The sequence below is a fragment of the Aphis gossypii genome, chromosome 3 (genome assembly GCF_020184175.1).
Source record: "Aphis gossypii isolate Hap1 chromosome 3, ASM2018417v2, whole genome shotgun sequence".
NCBI lineage: Eukaryota > Metazoa > Arthropoda > Insecta > Hemiptera > Aphididae > Aphis > Aphis gossypii.
Window position 1 is genome coordinate 12,674,783 of NC_065532.1, and position 18,901 is coordinate 12,693,683.

Below are 18,901 nucleotides of genomic sequence, written 5' to 3' on the forward strand. Positions count from 1 at the left end.
ACGTGTCTGCTTTTAGTTTATAATTATTAGGTTAAAATCATTATGCCACTTTGTTATACTATTCTTTTAGTCTTAAAGGCATAATAACTTCATTGATGTAATGATAAATAAATATTTCAGATATAGATATTACTTTTATAAGTATCAACAACTTTTTTTATGTATAAATTATTATATTTTTTATTATTGTAATCTGTACAAATATATCTAAATCTAAAATATCACATTCGAGTAAAAATTAAGTAGAAAAGTATTCCTAAGAACCAATTAAATTGTACTTGAGCAGCTGAATTTCTACCGGTACTAAATTTGTCAACAATATGTAACTTCCAGCCCATATTACTTTGAACAAAACTATGGTAATATACTATATCTGGCCAGGAAGAATTTGGTTTAAACTCCAATATAGCTGGATCTCCTAAAACAAAACATAATTTTTACTTTTATTGAAAATACCTAAAAAAAAACTTAAATATTTATTTAAACTTACCTGGTTCACATCTCATATCCAATGATTTATTGAATTCTTTAAATGTAAGAAAATTATCATCTAAACGCCGGTCAAATCCCTTTCGTTCACGTAAACATAATGGGCCCGCTAAATATATTAAAATATTTATTATTTATTTAAAATTAAAATTATTTAACAGCTATATACCAGAAGTAGGTCGGGCTTGTCTCCTTAAAGTATATTGAACACCAGCTAATATTCTAGTATGTTTCTGCGCGACTTCTGTCATACCATCATAACCACCATTTGGTTCATCAGTTATTATAAATGGATGATAATACTGTGAGCTATGAGGATTATTGCCTCCATAAATATGAATTACATATGTAATACCACGTTTTAACCATATTTCAGGTATTAAATATCCATTTATAAACCATGCAAGTCCAGGTGAAGGTAGCCCTATAAATTTAAAAAAAAAACTATTTTATTCAATAATTATTCAACTTTTTACAACAAGTTTAAATATTATATCAAATTTAAATTACTTACCGGTTAGACCTTGAAATCCTTTTTTACCACCTGATGGACCTAGAGTAGCAGTCATCATACGTAAACTCGAATCAATAATTTTTGATTGATCCCATACATCTCTAAAATTAAGTTATTTTAAAAAAATATAAAAATAAATATTTATTAAATGAATTAAAATGTACTTTTTTAAAGGTTCGGTATTCACAGTAAATGGGTAACAAGTATCAATTGGAGGCTTAGGATCTAGGTCAAGTTTTAATACACTTCTTGGAAAATAATCATGAACACTAGGTTCTTTTTGATGATTCATACGACCAATTGCCCAAATCATTGAATTTAAAGTATTAGTTTTAAACTCTTTATCTCCAACATCATCTAAAATTATAAACGTTAGTGTTTATTAATAATACTATAGGTACAAACTTCAATTTTTAGTCTAGTAATTCAAACCAAAAAAATATTATTAATGTACATTAAGTATAGTATACCCTCTAGGGCCACTAGTCAATGATAATTGTTTCTGTAATGAAAAGAGATGAAAGTTTATAATGGATATTCAAAATTTCAAAAATTAAACAAAAAAATGTTGAACCGAACATGCTAAACAAAAACAAATTAATAAAAAAAATTGATCCCTAGCACAACTTCTATTACATATTATTTTATATTTATTGTTTATTCATTGATTAAATAGACTTACATGATTGCAAGTTTCTTCTATATGTTATGACATTGATTCCGTTTTCTCTAGTTGCAGTATGTACTTGATTGTCATCTAATCCACCAACTAGAGTATCTCTGCATACTCCCTTATACTGTCCCAATACTTTTACACACTATATTAAAAATCAGTGCTATTAAAATATTATTTTATAAATTTAAATAAAAATTAGTTCTACAAACTGGAGATTTTTCCGTTATATTATAATCCATTGCTTGACCTCTAAAACCATCAATGTATGTTATAGCAATATCGGCTCCTAGCATTTGAGGTGCTTCTTCAGATCCACTGAATCCAAATGCCATATAATTATCTTCATCTATTTGTCCTGCTAATCTTATTGTAATTTGAGGGCCAAATACTTGCCAACTTAGTTGAAGCTTTTTATGTAATTGAACACAATGCATAATATTTTCTATTTTATCCTAAAATTGGAGAAATATAAACAATATATTTTGTTGAAAATTCTTACTTTATTATAATAATACTTACAGCAACTTTTTGTAAAGATGGTGGTACATTCGGTTCATCTGGTATTAAAACCCATCCAAAGTTTTCTTTAGATTGTATATCATACACACTCAACCAATCGATGTCAAAAACTGTAGTATCTCCAACCAGTTCTAGTATAATAGTCTCATTTAAATAAGTTCTTAAATTGTCTAAGCTATAATAAAATAAAATCAGTAAAATAAATCTAAAATAAAATAATTTCATAAAATATCTACTCACTATCCCGATTCATCTGGAATTTTTCGTCCTTTAGCTGATGGTTGAGGTCCATTTCCAACAACAAAGTAAGTATCTATAAATAATTTAAAAATTGTTCAAATTAATTTAATTTTAAGAAATAATATTTAATATATTATATATATTTACCTTTTCCAGCACCATTATAAGAAAACATAGGAATCTTGATAGTTTTAGAATCTAGTATTTCAATTGGTCCTGATGAAACTCCATGTGATTTAGTAGTAAAATCGCCAATTATTTGTTTAACTGGTGGTTCAAAATCTTCCGGAACATAAACATCACCAAATGCAATCTAAATTAGGTATATGAATATTGTAAATTAAAAATATTGATAAAATAATTATTCAAGTCAAAATGAGACATGAAATTCTTACATTTTTTGAAAGATCATAAATAGCAAACCAATTAATATCAGTCAATTTTTTATTATCAGGAAGTGTTAATTTCAATTCTTTTCCTAAATATCGTTTAAGCACATCAGTCCTATAATAATATTAAAAATAAAATTACCTACATAATAATTTATTTTAATACATTTTCAATAATGATTTAGTAAACATCATCAGTAGTTAATTTGATTTATACAGATAATATAAATAAATATAGGTAGATAATTTAAGAAATTATCTTTCTTACCGTCCATATTCGTTAGCTAAAATAAAACCTTGGGGCCCAGGTCTACTAGAAGCTCCTGCCCAGAAAAATGCGTCAGTCGCACTTCCATCAAAAGTAAAATCTGATATCAACAGTGTATATTCATTAACAGCAAACACTTCACCACCTACTTGATGATGATATGAGTTCAGAGTTCCTAGTGATTTACCTCTATACTCGGTACTTATAACATAGTTCCCTGTGGAATATAAAAAAATATCAATAAATATTATTTATATTCTAGAAGGCGTTTAAGTTTCCACAATTACTTTCAAGTAAAAAAAATGAACATAGTAACAAACGGGTCATTAACACTGAACACATTATTTTGTTCACTTATGAACTATAACACAATAACAATATTTAAAATGCATAAACTATTTTTAGTTAGAATTCGAACATGAAGGTGGTAAAGACTTCACATTTTGTTCATGATTTAATTACGTATTAACCTAATTATTTGTCTTTCGTAAAAATTACATTATATCACCGAGATTCACAAGAATGTCATGCGCGATGGCAGTGGCAACTACCTGTTGTACCTGCTATAGTGCCCAGCAGAGTCAGTAGACTATACTACTATAGAGTCAGAGTGAGTCATAATAAAAAGAGAGAGATCTTGATAGAATTAGAAAGTGACAGTGAATATTGTTCCAGTATAGTGCATGTAATACCTGTCCATTATTTTTAAATAAAAATGTAGTGCAACATTCAACGTGGCCAATTATTCAACTATCTCCCGACTATACTTTTAGCACAATAAAATTGTATTATTTTTATTAAACGCTCCCCACCAATGAAAAACAGCCTATTTTCCCAACTATAATCTGTTCATTTACTCTATAGACTATACCGATTACAGTTAGTACTACATCATAGAACACTAGTTTTCGATGACTATATTTAATTACGATCAACCTACCATAACATATAATATACAATCATTAACCAATATTACTATAGATTCCTTATTCTTAAAACTTTAATAATAAATGTATCATATTCAATGATGATCTAATTATTCTAATTTATAGATAAATGCATATCTTGTATGAATCTAAAATTCTGTAAAATTAATATAAATTATAAATGAAAATTTAATAGATAGCACCTATTATAAATATATATAATATTGGGCTTGATGAGGTATGTATCTTTTTACTGTAACAATTTAAAAAAAAATTCAAAATATATCTATATGTATTATTTTGTGTTTAAAATATAGCAACCTATATCGAAGTAAATGTAGTCTGTAGATAATAAAGGTGTTTTAATTTTAATTTATCCGATATTATATCTATTCTACGATTATAGTGTACATAAATACTACAAGTTATGCTATAGATAATCTATGTACTACACTACTACATATATATGATATATCTAAGATATATTATATAATAATGCCAATAATGGTATTCATACACTGTATGTGTTATTTAAAAAAATCATAAATGCTTTTAATTAAAAATTGACATTGAATATGTACAATGTACCTAGTACCTACCTAATAGGTACCTATAATAGAATATAGACTATATAGCTAGTATAAAGGTACTGTCGTACTGACTACAGACGTGCTGCTTTAGTATTTGGTCTTAGATTAATTTTAAACAATAACCTGAAATGAAGGTCAATAATGTATTCTACTATTGATTAAATGTAATATCAAATATAGGTATTAAAAATTATTGATTTGACAAAAACAGATAAAGTAAGTACCTATACTATACAATATATACACTCAAGGCCGTAACTGGAAAAATTAATTTCGGGGGGGGGGGGGGGGGGAAAGCTAAAAAAATTGTGTTCTAATTTTATTATAATATTTTATAGGTAATTTAATATAGTAAAAAATTAATTTCAAAATTTCGAGGGGGGGTTGAATCCCCAACCCCCCAAGGTACGGCCTTGTATACACTAATACCAAAGAACAAACCTAATACTATAATAGTTCTTATAATCGCTAATAATCGCTTATAAATGTTAATACCAATAACCAATCAACTCTTAAATCTGTTACTATTCTTTTGGCCTAAAGGGGAAAAATTTATCGACTTATAGAAGAATACATTTATTCCTTATAGTCATTGGTACAAATAACTGGGAACCAATTTAATAATTATTAGTTCAATCGCATTCTGTGAATGCGGAATGCCGATTATTACAAAATACAACCAAAATCGTCTTTTGCAAGAGGGCCACTTATTAATACGAATGATGGTCGAAGGCTACGAATTTACTGATCGAAATGATCGAATGGTCGGATTGGGTGCCCGATCACGTTATGTCGTGGGGGGGTAGGGTGATGATTATACCCACCGTGACCACCCGCAAGACGGCGCCGACGTCGTCGTTACATAATATAGTATTACATTTTGTACAATATATGTATAATGAAATGATACGCAGAAAGCAGCAGCAGCAGCTGTTAAACAATAAAATTGTGGTCAGACGGCGGCAAGTGCGCCGCGCACGAATTTCAGACCGCCGCGGCCGGCGGGTGCGCGAAAACGGTCGATCCAATCGATCTACGCTCCAACAGTCATGCAGATGGCGCGGCGCGATCGCCGGCGTGCGCGCGCACTCCGACGACGGTTCCGCAACGCCACGGATCAGCAGCTGATCGGTCCGTACAAGGAACTTTCCGGCGAGTGGAAAAACAAAAAAAAAAAATTGACGGTCAAAGAACGTCGAGCGAAACGGCGCTGGCGCGCGCGCTCGTTCAATGACAAGCGGTCGTGGGGTGGAGGGGGAAGGAAAGTGAACGAGCGGTGAGCGCGCGCGCGTCCTCGAGTGCCCTCGCCAGAGAGAGCGCGCGCGGTACAGTTCGAGCCCGCCGACTGCTGACTGGCGTGGGGTCGGCGGCGGGTGGCGGGGAAACGACAAAAAATCGTTCGACCGGCTGTGCGTCGGCGGCGTCGTCGTCGCGTGTCGGTGTGCGCTCGTGTGTGTGCGCGTTGTACTCTGTCCCGCGCGTCGGTGTGTGCGCGTGTGTGTGTGTGTGCGCCGCGGTGGCGCTTGAGCGTGCGAACGAGCGACCGACCGGAGGAATCGCGCTCAGACGGGCGACGAGTGTGTGAACTGTGTGTGTGCGCGCCAGGTAGAGCGGGGCGGCGGTTTGTGTGTCTGTGCGTTGTCGGGACGATGTCGGACCGAGAGAGCGGCGATGATCAGCCCCAGAGCCAAAGTGAGTTTGTGTTGTTTGTTAAATGCATCGCGTGTAAGCACCGGGGACGTAGCGCGCGAAAAATCGGCGGCGCCGCGGCCGTTTCCCGGGAGATAACGGATCCGCGAATCCAAGATGGCTGACCCTGAGCCGCCGCATCGGTGATACCCGCTATACACTTGTTCCATTGCTCACCGGTTTTGGTTTACCGGACCGTCGATACCGATACCCGATTATCTCGGTCGTCGGAGTCCGTCCGTGTCGGGTTGCGGTTACCCCTGTTCCCGCGTCTTGCGAATGCACACACACTCGTCACCCCCCTTAACATATGTCCGTGCTGCGTTTATAACTCGTTCCTTTTGTTTTTGTTTTGTATATTTTTTTTTTTTTATCCATCGCGAAAAGGTTGAAATAACAACAACTACTGACTACTGACCAAAAAGCCACCACCACCCCCCCGATACTCTGGGGGCCGTAGTCGAGTCCGTCGATTCCCCGTCTCCTCACAGTAGGTACTAACGCACTAACGCGCCCTTTGTCTTGTAGGTATTGCCGGTCGTCGGAATAACATGTCCTCCGGAGACGCGAGACTGAGTCGCAGACGAGGTACTTGATTTTATCGTGTCGAATGACCGTCCCGGCATTTGACTATGTTACCAAGACGGTCGTCGGTCACTGCTACGCTTACCCCTTACGAGCGGTGGCGTCATTGATATTAATACGCATATTTTTATGCAGGCCACGATCACTTTTTCAGGCCGACGATTTAATTAACAATATTGGATTTCAAACACTCCTCGAATGTAGCATACCTTGCATGATTCACATGACGCCACTGTTAATCGGACTATGTTGATGTAGAAATAATAATTTACTATCATGATAAACGACTAATATGTTCGTTTTTTTTTATTTTGATTTCCAGGACAAGCTTCAAATGGAGCTACAGGTTCTGATTCTGGTAAGAATAATATAATATTTTACAGTTACCTACATAATTTTTGATTAATTAACAACCGTAAGTTTTACTACTTTAGTACTGAATGGGTCGATTGAGTTTTCTTTAATATTATAAACTATTTTAAAGAGTTCTGACATTTTATTATATTATAATTACTTTTTTTTTAATATTAAGGATATCATTTTTATTTGTATATTTGGCCCGATTCGTGATTTCGAAATTTCCCATTTTCAAACTGCAACATTTGTTAAAGATGCTACACACCGTATGATCTGATTGGGCTGACAGGATAATTTAGTCAGGTCGTGTTTGGAGGTGCCATCTAACAAACATCTTGTCAGGTGGCCGTGCCATCTGACTGCCTACAATCATATGAACACTATTGAAAATAAAATTCAACTGACAATGCAAAGATCCTGCTGTCTGTATACAACACCTGGTTTAGTTAGGCCGTCTGTCGACCTGACCAGATCTTGTTGTGTGTAGAAGTCTTTCAGCTTAGAATAAATGTTTATTATATATATATTACCTATATTGACTATATTAACTATCTAGATTTGAAATATAATTTATCGTTTAATAGTTTAATCTATTGTATAATAGGTACCTAACCTACTTATTATTTATAATTAGGTATAATGTATTCCAATACTTATCATTAAATTATTTTAATATTATCATTATGTTTTAAAATTTTCATTTTCAATTATGTTTAATGACCATAATTAGATATATCATTTTTATACTGAAATTTAGCGTTTAAATTATAATTTTTTTTTTAAATGTCTACGCACTGTGTAGTATAATGTGTACACATAAACATACTTATGAATCTGAATATTTCCAAGTAATTTGCCTTTTAAGTGAACAGTCTTGTTTGCTTTACTGTAAAGTGTCAATTAGTATCTAGTTTCTACATATATTTCCTAAAGTTTATAGTTTCAATAAAGAATTACATTGGATGTCATTACAATAATTTATAGATATTACAATAAATCTAAAAGATGTATTTAATTAATATCAAGATATCTTGTTAAGATCATATAAAAGAAATTTGAATTTATACTTTTCTTTTTTTTTTAGAAAAATCCTTAATAAAGTAATTAATTATTACATTTTGATTGATAAGAAAGTATTATTTTTTATTTAAATATTTCAATAAAATAAACATTAGAGGTCTTATATATGTGGTCAATAAGTATGTTGTTATCTATTATATTATAATTTATTGTAGATATGAGCAGTGCCGACCTTTAGTATTAAATAAGGTACTTGACCATAGCGATTAACTTTTACTATGTCAAAATTTAAATGTGACATTTTAGTCATTGCATACGAGTGGTTTCTTGAACTTTCCTAAAAATAATTGTAGAAACAAACAAAATTTTCATTTTTAACGGTAAAACATTAAAATGGGGGGCGCTAAAAATTTAATAACCAAGGGCGATAAAATACCTTGATCTGGCCCTATATGTTGGTTAGAATGAGAGTTGCTAACTAAAGTCAGTCATAATTTAATACCTGTCCGACTAAAGTATTCTATATTATTCAAGTCATTATGAAGTTAAAAAAAAAAAAGAAGAATATTGTGTTACACTCTACCTAATATCACAATAATTTTACTTTTAAGGAATGTATTTTTTAATTCTTAAACCACTAAGAATATATTTTTTTAAGGCCCAATGTAGTTAATTTTGCCACTTCTGAATTAAAGTACTGACATTGTTAATTTTGTGTAAATAAAAATTTATCAACTGAAAGCAGTGGAAGACTGATGATTCTACAAATTATGGTTAACAGATATCCCAACATAATTAAATGTTTGTTCAATAATTTAGGTTATTATAGTTCTTCAACTTCATTAATATTTATGTACTTACTTTCCCTTTATTAATAGCAACCATATGAGGTGCCTAAATAGAATTTATTTTTTTTATATCAGAACTTGGTTATAAAATAGTGATACATTGGCTCAGCCAAATAACTATAAGTAAATAAATTTTGGTAAATAATTATCATTATTTACCTTTTTTTATATGGTAAATATTATAAAAATTTTAAAGTGTTCTGAATTAATGCTAATATTATAAACTAAATCATAATTTGAAAAATATATAAGTTGGACATTGTATTTAAGAACATTGAATAATCTAATGTCCCAATCAGTTTTTGCTATTGTTATTAATAAATATTTTAACATAAATTTAAACTTTTTAATATTATTACAATTAAAACCTAAATTAATATTATTTATATATACCTAGATAACAGTATTGGAGGTAGTGACATAACAAAGGTAACGCATTATATAATTTTGTTGAAATATTTTTCTAAATAAAAAGAATGTGTTGGAATTATTTTTGTTACATAATTCATAAAATATTATTTATTATCGTTTCAAGTCTTAAGAATTAAAAAATTAAATAAATTGCTATACTCTAGTCTATATTAAAAAAAAAAAAATAATGATACTGTAAATATCTATAATGAGTCATAATTTAGTTTTTAATGTTTTTGAAAAAACAATAATTCTAAATCATTACATATCCATGTCAAATTATATCATTTTTTGTTTAACACCTTATCTAAACTAATTTATTTTTTTTTTCAAAAAAAAAAACTATATAATTTTAGTAATGTATTAATTTGTAAAACATTTCTCACTTTTTAGTTACACCTGGTATTTTAAAAAAAAAGGAAAGAAAAGGTGGAAAGATAATTATTGTTTCACACCTGTTAGGTTAGGTTACAATGTACATTCTTTTTATTTATCATTTATCTATTTATGATTTCTGAATATTGTTACTTGGTGATTGTGGTTTTCACAAAACGAAATTTTATCATAAGATTAAATTAAACAATCGTATAATTTTTTTTAATCAAACAACTAAATAACAAGATATTTTTTTCGTGTTTAATTAGATTGACGCACCGTTTCAACATATTAATGTTAAGACATTAGGGTAACCCCATACGATTTATTTATGCAATTTGTGTATGTGTATTTATTTATGATTTGCGTTTATCGTTCTGTGTTTAAAAGGGGGTGGGGATGGTTGACGTCTGAGTCATTCGGTCTTCCTCAGGAGACGCGTCACCGCGGTCAAAAGATTTGTAATTATTTCAAGCACATGGATATGGTTGTGTATGGGAATGGGCATAACACGGAACTAGACACCAGTTATGTTTTGTGATCGGTCGACGACTAATGTTTTGGTGTAATTGTCGAACTAACTAGGTGTCGATTTATAAAACTGGTAGCTATTGTAAATAATTTATGAATGGATATTTCATCAAATGGTGCGAGTGGCGTTAGCGCTGTACGTACTTCAGAAGATAATGCCAATTGGAATTATGGAAAAATATCATATTGGCAGTCATTTCTTGGTAATTTATTTGCTTTTTTAAAATAATTACAAAGTTTCTGTCTGAATAATTTCGTTAATATATATTTTTGATTATTCGATAAATATGTACCTATATTGTTTATCATTGAATACATTATTTAAATTCTAAAATGAAGAATTTGTCTACAAAATACACTTAACAATGATAATGGGTAATGAGTATTTGCTATTTATGGTTTACTGGCTAACATGACCTAATAGCATTGCTTTTGTTATAAATGTTTAATGTAAGTTGTCGACCAAGTCGGATAGGTTTTTGTAAGTAGTGAGAGTATAAAATAATATATACTGTTACTTAATTAATAGAATTGATTATACGAATAAATAATTTAATATCATTAGTTAGATTAGAGATTTAACGTTAAAAATTAAAAAATGTATTCATGTGCTATTTTAACTTTTTGAAAAGGCAACTTACAAAACAAAACATAAAGGGTTACGATTCGTAAAAGATTGAAAACTACTGTTCTATACTATCTATTATTATTATAATATAATCTGTATATAGGTACTTTAAAATTTATAATCTTTTAAATTATTATTTATATTCATTTATTGATTGTAAATTTTTCTTATAAGTAATAACTATATAATAACTAATGAAGTCGTAACATTGGTGGTCGAATTAATAATGAAAATAATATGAATTATTGTTTAACAATATAGAACGAAAAAGTATAGGTATTACAATAATAACTTATGAGTAATGTAATATAGCAACAGAACTATGTTTAAGCAAGAACACTTGTTTAATTATTTATAATGGATAGAAGATAAATCTTTGTCCACACATGTACAATTGTACAATCATATATTTTGATATAAAATTATATTAGTAACGTAATTTACTTGTCAGGGAAAGTCGACTTTTAATAATACTTCGTGTATCTAGGATGAGTAAAATGAAATACAATTTTGTATTTTCTTTCATCAAAGAATAAGTCATGACTCATGAATCATGATACTATTGAATATTGATATGTATACATATTTATACTATTATATTTAAACATTTCAAACAATTTAATTAATTCGATGGGTATGTTTTATTTCTCTTATAAGTATATTGGTACTTGAACTTATTATTTAATATAGGTATATATTTAATTATGTTTGACTATTATGAATAATGATCACAAATTATAATAAAACATTAAAGTAATAATTTTGAGTTCTGTTTTTCCTTAAAATATCAATCACCATTTAAAATGAAAGTGGTTTTCCCAGGGTTTTACCAATTACATGAATGTAATAAACTAATAACTTAACACTTAATTACTATATTATAATTAATAGCTATTGAAATTAAACTAATGAGTATTGATATTACTGATTATCAACCTTTCATTTCGAATTAACTAATTACAGAAAGTATCGAAAAAAACTATAGGTACATAAATGTATTAGAAATGTATTATATTGGTAGTCCGTACTACTTTGAGACGTGATGACAGCTACCGGTATTCCATGCATAATTATTTATGTTATTGTTATAATTTGAAGTACCTATTTATTGTTTGATCGTTTATGATCCTCTTATCTGATCATAGTGCCAATTTCTATTTTCTTTTGTCATTTGGCAAAATTGAATTACGAAATTATTTTAGAAAATCTATTCTTAAATTATCGATATCTTAAATCTTCTATACCTACTAGTTTTGATTTACCACCCATACTGTCCATACTTATAATAGCACCTAGATAAAATGTATACAATATAATATATCTATGTTATTATGTTTTTGTATAATAGCTAATTCAATTAAAATATAAAATTTTGACCCTCAATCATATAATTTCAAATTTTAATATTATACATTTTGTGAAAAATGTATAATTTATAAAAAAAACATTTAATTATTTTGTTTGTTTTTTTTTATTTTATTTTTTATATATATTGAGGTATCCTGGACCACATTAATAAATATATGTAAGTTAAACCTAATAAAATAAAAATTTAAGTTTTATCAGTTTATGGCTATAGTTATCACGGCGTTTTCTACCGCTGATTATAGTCATGAGCTACTCAAGTATAAAACAATCAATATTGAATTCGACCAAAAATTCTTAGTATTAATCCCTATGTAAAAAAAACCTCGACAGTTCGTTAAAAATTGTTTTACGATCTCATTTAAATTATTAATTTGTTGTTGTACCTATTTTTTTTCGTATTTTACTATTAACTATTATGCATAAATACGAGACAAGTATAGGTACACATTTTCTAACAAGTCCGAATAGGTGAAGTTATAGTATTTTTTTTTTTTAATCGTTAATAACATTTCGTAGTGTACTTAATCTTGAAATAAATATTATTCACGCTTTTCAATTACATTTTATTAAATACAAAATATTAACTTTAGTCTTAATATACATTAATTTATCTAATGACATGGATTATTGTTATTATATATTATTCAATTCTTTTAATCACGTATACAACAAACTTATTAAAATATAATTCATAATTCGTAATATCTAGGTACTTGGTTATATGTTTAGTTTAATTTATATTTGTTACCTACTTAAATATTAAATTTGGAATAATCTCGTTTTAGTACATTTGTTTGATTTTTAAACATTTTGCGCTGTTTTCAGACGCGTGGCTTACACCCTTGATTAAAAGTAATTTAAAAATATATAAATTATTTCTCGTGATGATACTATCTACAGCCCTTTATGTGGCGAATCAGCTGACGTGACCCACTTATTGAGCGCCCTGACCTAATCCCTACCAGTAGTGTTGTACTGTTGTTGCCATCCCCGAGTGTTGTACCCCTTTAGTCGTGTTGCTTCGGTGTTTAATCTTTTATTAGCAAAATATGACCTCAAATGTTTTCAATTTTTGTTTTAATGTTAACAAAGAACTATGTACGTTAGCAAATCGTTTGATTTAAGCTGATATTAAATTAATATGCCTGACCGCGATAACGACTTCATTATGTCAGATATCGATAGGAAAATTATATTCGGTACAATATACCTTTCTTTTGTGAATTTTTTTTTTAGTTTATTTTTTTATTTTTTGTATGTGTTAAGATAATATTTACTGTATAGTAATATTTGCTTGATTTAATGTACATTTGTTTATTTACGTCTACTTTTTTTTATAATATAGGTCAACAACAGCAAAGTAATGAGCAAGAACTGGCTACCAAAATGCTTCAAATACAATCAAAACGTTTTTACTTAGATGTTAAACAAAATAGAAGAGGAAAGTTTATAAAAGTCGCTGAAGTAAGTATAGATATAATATAATATTTATCAATCGTGTTAAATATCATAAACACAATAGTATTTAACATATAAATTTTTAAGCAATTCTTGAATTGAAAAAAAAAATATAGTTGAAGGAACCTCAAAAAATGGGGTGGTCTCATAAAATGTATGTCCATTTAAATATTGTTAACTGATTTTATAGATTGGAGCTGATGGTAGAAGAAGTCAAATTTTTTTAGCTTTGTCCACTGCTGCTGATTTTAGAGATCATCTTGGTACTTTCAGCGAGTTTTATTCACAATTAGGTAAATATTACTAATATTTAAATTATATAATTAATGAAATAATGAATTAAATGAACTCAAGTAAATAACAATTTACAATTAAGTGACATAATATACTGCCTAAACCTTAAAACTGTGTTACCATTAAACATTTATTTTATATACATAATAGTTAATCTTTATTTAAACCCAAAATTAAAAAATAGAAATCACGAATTTACAATTAATTTTGCTCTAAAACTAAAATTCTTTATACTTATTATCTACAGGTTTTAGTTAGACTTTTGCACAAAGGAAAATAGTTTAGTTACTTTACTATATAAATTATAAATTATGTTATTGTGTTTAACTTGATTGTGTTATTTTGTTTGCACAAAAAATGATCAAAATATTTAGTAAGAACAATCTTAATAATATCTTAATTATGCTCAATATACACACCAAATATTTTTTCTTAGAAATATAATGCAAACATTTTTAAAATTTTTAAAAAGTAGTTAAAACAAATAAATTATTTAGTATTAAAAACGTTTAGAGAAAATATATTATTTTCAAATCTCAATTATGTATTGACAAATGCTACTATTATTTGATTTTTGGGTATTTTTTTTTTTAACTAGCATCAAACTAATTATTTGTATTTTTTGAATTACACTGAATTATATAGGTCAATAAATAGTAATATCAGAAACAATAACGATATTGTACACACTTATTCTATTAAGTTTCTAATTATAATTTTGTTCAATAAAATAAATAACAATAGTCATATGTCGATAACAACACCTGAAATTACTGGTAGATAAAGCCAATCATAAAATTTTACATCAAGATATTTAAAAAAAATTCTGAATATTATCCTAGCACAATATTAGCCAACAAAATGATAATTATATGAAGTTAAAAAATGTACCCTAGGATAATATGTTCAAACAATTTTATTTTAAAAAAATTACAAAATATACAAAATAAAATTTTGTATTAACATTAATTTCTATCTCACCTAGAACAGCCTATAAACATTAAAAAAAAAAAAATGCAAATACAAGAAATCCCACACCCTATTAATTATAAATAAACATATTTGTACAGGACCGCCAAATTCAGATACCATTCCTGAAGATGGAAAATTGAAGTCCGAAATGATGATTAAGGACAACCGTCGTTATTACTTAGACTTAAAGGAAAATGCACGTGGTAGATTTCTTCGTGTAAGTGAATATTTTTTATTTTTCCAAAACAAATTTACCAAATCAAGAATGTATGTATTATGTTATTTTTACAGGTCTCCCAGACCATAACTCGTGGTGGTCCGCGTTCTCAAGTTGCTATCCCAGCACAAGGAATGATCGAGTTCCGTGATAATTTGACAGATCTTCTAGATGAATTTGGTACAGATGATGGTGGTTTCAAAGGTGACTTGCCGGATGGTCGTCACATGAGGGTTGATAACAAAAATTTTTATTTTGACGTTGGTCAAAATAACCGTGGCATTTACATGCGCATATCGGAGGTAACAACTACGGCAAGTCTAAATTATTCTTCATTAAACTATCTAATATGATTCAATTCAATTGTAAACTAATTTCCAACTTAAATATTAGGTTAAAGGAAACTTTAGAACGGCAATTACTGTACCAGAAAAGTCATGGTCCCGCTTCCGCGATTATTTCAGGGACTATTGTGAAAAGATGGCTGAGTGCAACGAAAAAAGTACTACAGCTACTTCAGTGCCAGCTGAAAGCGCCAGTCTACAATAAACCTCCATGTATAAAAAGTTATATAAAAAAAAAAATATATAATTAAATTTTTTTTCACACACACTCATACAAACAAATGAAATTTAAAAAATATTTTAAATTAATTTAGCAGGTCTAACGAATAGTATAATATGACAAGGTGGTGGGGATGATATTCAATTCGTCCTATAGGAATGTGAATTTACTAAGGCATCTGATTTATGTTCTAATTGCACATGAGTTTACCAACTGATTGTACAATGTTAAAGTCTTTTCTAGCTTGTTGTTTAAGTGTTGTTCCATCTCATTATTTCTCCATTAGTGCAATACTTGTTGAACATTTATTTAAATTCTAGTAACTATACCAGATTGATGTTTTTGTTTTATATTTTATTATGAAAAATGTTGTTTAAATTTTATCCCAAAAGTTGACATTTATTTTGTTAAATATTTTTTGTTTTAGCTTATTAATCATTCCAAAATTTATTCAGTTATATACTTATTTGTATAATTTATTATTTGAAATTTTATAACAATGATTTCATTATTAATACTTTCGAGTTAACAGTAAATAATTTATTTTTTTATTTTTTTTATTTTTTTGCCTTTTCATGTAGTGCTTAAAATTGTTTAGTATCTCGAGAGTACAAAAATTAGACAAATTTGCCATTACGTAAGAAAATTTCAAAAGTTAAAAACAATTTAAATATATACAATTATATAACCAATATTATATGTATATAATATAAATGTTTTATTTTGTGTTAGACATTCAAAGAAAATATTATGTGTTTATTAGGTTTAAAGAAAAAAAACAATTGTATGTATGTCAGCTTTATGTGTACCTATTTTATTTACAGATCTTTTTTCTAGTCTATTAAAATATTAAATATTTATTCTATCAAAAAAAAATATAATTTAATGTTACTAATTAAGATTTTTTCACGTACTTAAAATTTTATTTTGGAAAAAAATTTCTAATGAATTGTTAAAGTTTGTTGGGTATTGATAGTGAGGAGAGGACATTGTCCTGAGTGGTCTGTGATTTTGAAAGTTAGAACAATTGGAAATTATATATATTTTTCTCTGTTATGTTTGGTTCTTTATCATGTTGGGCACGCGTTACACATATAAAAAAAAATGATATGCTCAAAGCGATTATCTATTTTTTTTTTCAGTCAATTAGAAAAGATTTATGGGAATGTTTAAGTTAAAGGATGCAAACACACTGCCATTCTAAATTTTCCCAAATTAAAAAATTTCTTTTTAGTTATTACTTTGTTAACATTTCATATTATATTGCATAATCGTGGAAAAATCTAGCAAATTTTAAATTTATACTATGTTAAATAATTTAAAATATTTGTAAATTAAAAGTATTTATTAGATAACAAATTAAAAATTACTTTTCCCACTTGAAGATTAATTGTATTTTAACTCACATGCAATAGTACCTTCATTATATTATATATTATATTCCTTGTTAATTGTTTTAGATTTTTTTTTTTTACTTTATAAATATTTATTTTTCCGTTTGTACTTGTTTTGTACAAAATTTGTTACCAGATTATTATGATTTTGTATAAAACAAGTCACATTATCTGTGTCTGGAGCAAATAAAGTAATTGTAACGTGAAAAGATATTTGGACTTGAACTTTTCATTGTACCAATTATTTCCTTTATCATAAAAAAAATAACGAGTTTTCTTGAATATCAATTTTGTCCTAATATTTATTTACAGAGTAATTATTTATTTATTTTTTTTTTTTAATATAAGCTATTATAAACTAAATTTTATTCTGTGAAATTATGTTTGAGTTTTTGGAAAATTTAACCACAAAATAAATATCCAATGTATTTATTTATTATTTAAATGTTTTTAACCTCAATCCTTTGAATACATATGTATTATATATATAATTATGAATATTTTTTAGTAATTATTAATTTAATATCATATGGACATCTGTTTATATTTATTCTGTAAAAGTTTTATGCAAGATTTAAGCAAATCAAACTTGAATTATATTTTGTCAAGGTCTACAATTTTCAAATAAATATTGATAATTGATAAGAATCAAGAGCAATTTACAGATGCTAAAAACTAGTCACAGGGAAGTTCATCAGCACACAATAGTAATTTTAATTTTTTTTATTAATAATAGTAATAATGACCTTATTTCAGGAACTTAATATACACATTAAGAATTTTAAACAAAATATTTTCTAACCCAACCTCTAAGTAAACTTATTTTAATTTGGGTGAATTAATATTACAATAACATTTTTAAAAAAGAAAAGAGAAACATTAATGATAATAAACCAGTAAACTGTGTTCATGAATTTTCCCTAAATATTATTAAAACTAAGTATTTATTACTTTTGTATAGAATTAATTTAAACGTTAAATGTACATCTTGAATTTAGTAAAAGTTGAAAAAGAATTAATATTAATTGAGTTCTAAGAAATAATGTTACATATTGGCAGTTATTAATTATTATGTTAAAAAATATTCAAATACTGGTGATAGCTATTGACTTTTAATTTCTTAAACTTAAAAGCATATTTGCTTTTAATGCTAAAAGAAAAATAACATCCTTGTAAGGATTTTTAGGAATCCTCTAGTTAAAAAAAAAAATCCTTATAATAAAGCTTGTTCCAATGCATACAGTGTGTTCTGTACATTTAAAACATACAAATTAATGGTTAAGTCAAGTTTGAAGATGTCCTTGATTTCATGCAATTTTACCACCTTATAAGCTTACACTGTAATGGGGTGTACAAAAAATTCTATGGGAAAACTGTCATCCTAAATTACCAAGTAATAGTAAGTACCTATATTCAATAAAATATTGTATGTACCTATTAGTATAATAATATACCAAGGTTAGAATGTTAGATTAAAAGTTTCAAGTGCCTACCCAAAAATAATATTTTTAATTTATAGTTCTTTAATTAAAATCATTATTTTTTGTATAAACTTGGACTTCAAATTTCTACAAAAAAA

The 18,901-nt window shown here is 28.2% G+C and overlaps 2 protein-coding genes across 7 annotated transcripts; one reads left to right on the forward strand and one right to left on the reverse strand.

Moving 5' to 3' along the window:
* Nucleotides 1–152: 152 nt before the first annotated feature.
* Nucleotides 153–3,765, reverse strand: LOC114123374 (protein Skeletor, isoforms B/C). The gene is made up of 13 exons (XM_027986314.2): nt 3,383–3,765; nt 3,096–3,312; nt 2,834–2,942; nt 2,586–2,751; nt 2,439–2,511; nt 2,199–2,373; nt 1,889–2,131; nt 1,686–1,821; nt 1,168–1,360; nt 1,004–1,104; nt 659–913; nt 491–598; nt 153–418 (listed from the first exon to the last, which is right to left on the reverse strand). Exons 1-13 carry the CDS (start codon nt 3,435–3,437, stop codon nt 222–224), a joined length of 2,028 nt encoding a protein of 675 aa, XP_027842115.2. The 5' UTR covers nt 3,438–3,765; the 3' UTR covers nt 153–221.
* Nucleotides 3,766–5,983: 2,218 nt separating this feature from the next.
* Nucleotides 5,984–17,761, forward strand: LOC114123189 (transcriptional activator protein Pur-beta-B). Of its 6 annotated transcripts, XM_050203335.1 has the most exons (9): nt 5,984–6,303; nt 6,829–6,888; nt 7,208–7,243; nt 13,769–13,887; nt 14,072–14,174; nt 15,246–15,364; nt 15,439–15,678; nt 15,758–15,921; nt 17,071–17,761. In XM_050203335.1, exons 1-8 carry the CDS (start codon nt 6,261–6,263, stop codon nt 15,911–15,913), a joined length of 876 nt encoding a protein of 291 aa, XP_050059292.1. In that variant the 5' UTR covers nt 5,984–6,260; the 3' UTR covers nt 15,914–15,921; nt 17,071–17,761. The 6 variants fall into 6 exon arrangements, with proteins under 6 accessions (XP_050059292.1, XP_050059291.1, XP_050059293.1 ...); XM_050203334.1 differs by having other exon boundaries at nt 5,988–6,303; nt 15,758–17,761; XM_050203336.1 differs by having other exon boundaries at nt 5,988–6,303; nt 15,439–15,666; nt 15,758–17,761.
* Nucleotides 17,762–18,901: the final 1,140 nt, after the last annotated feature.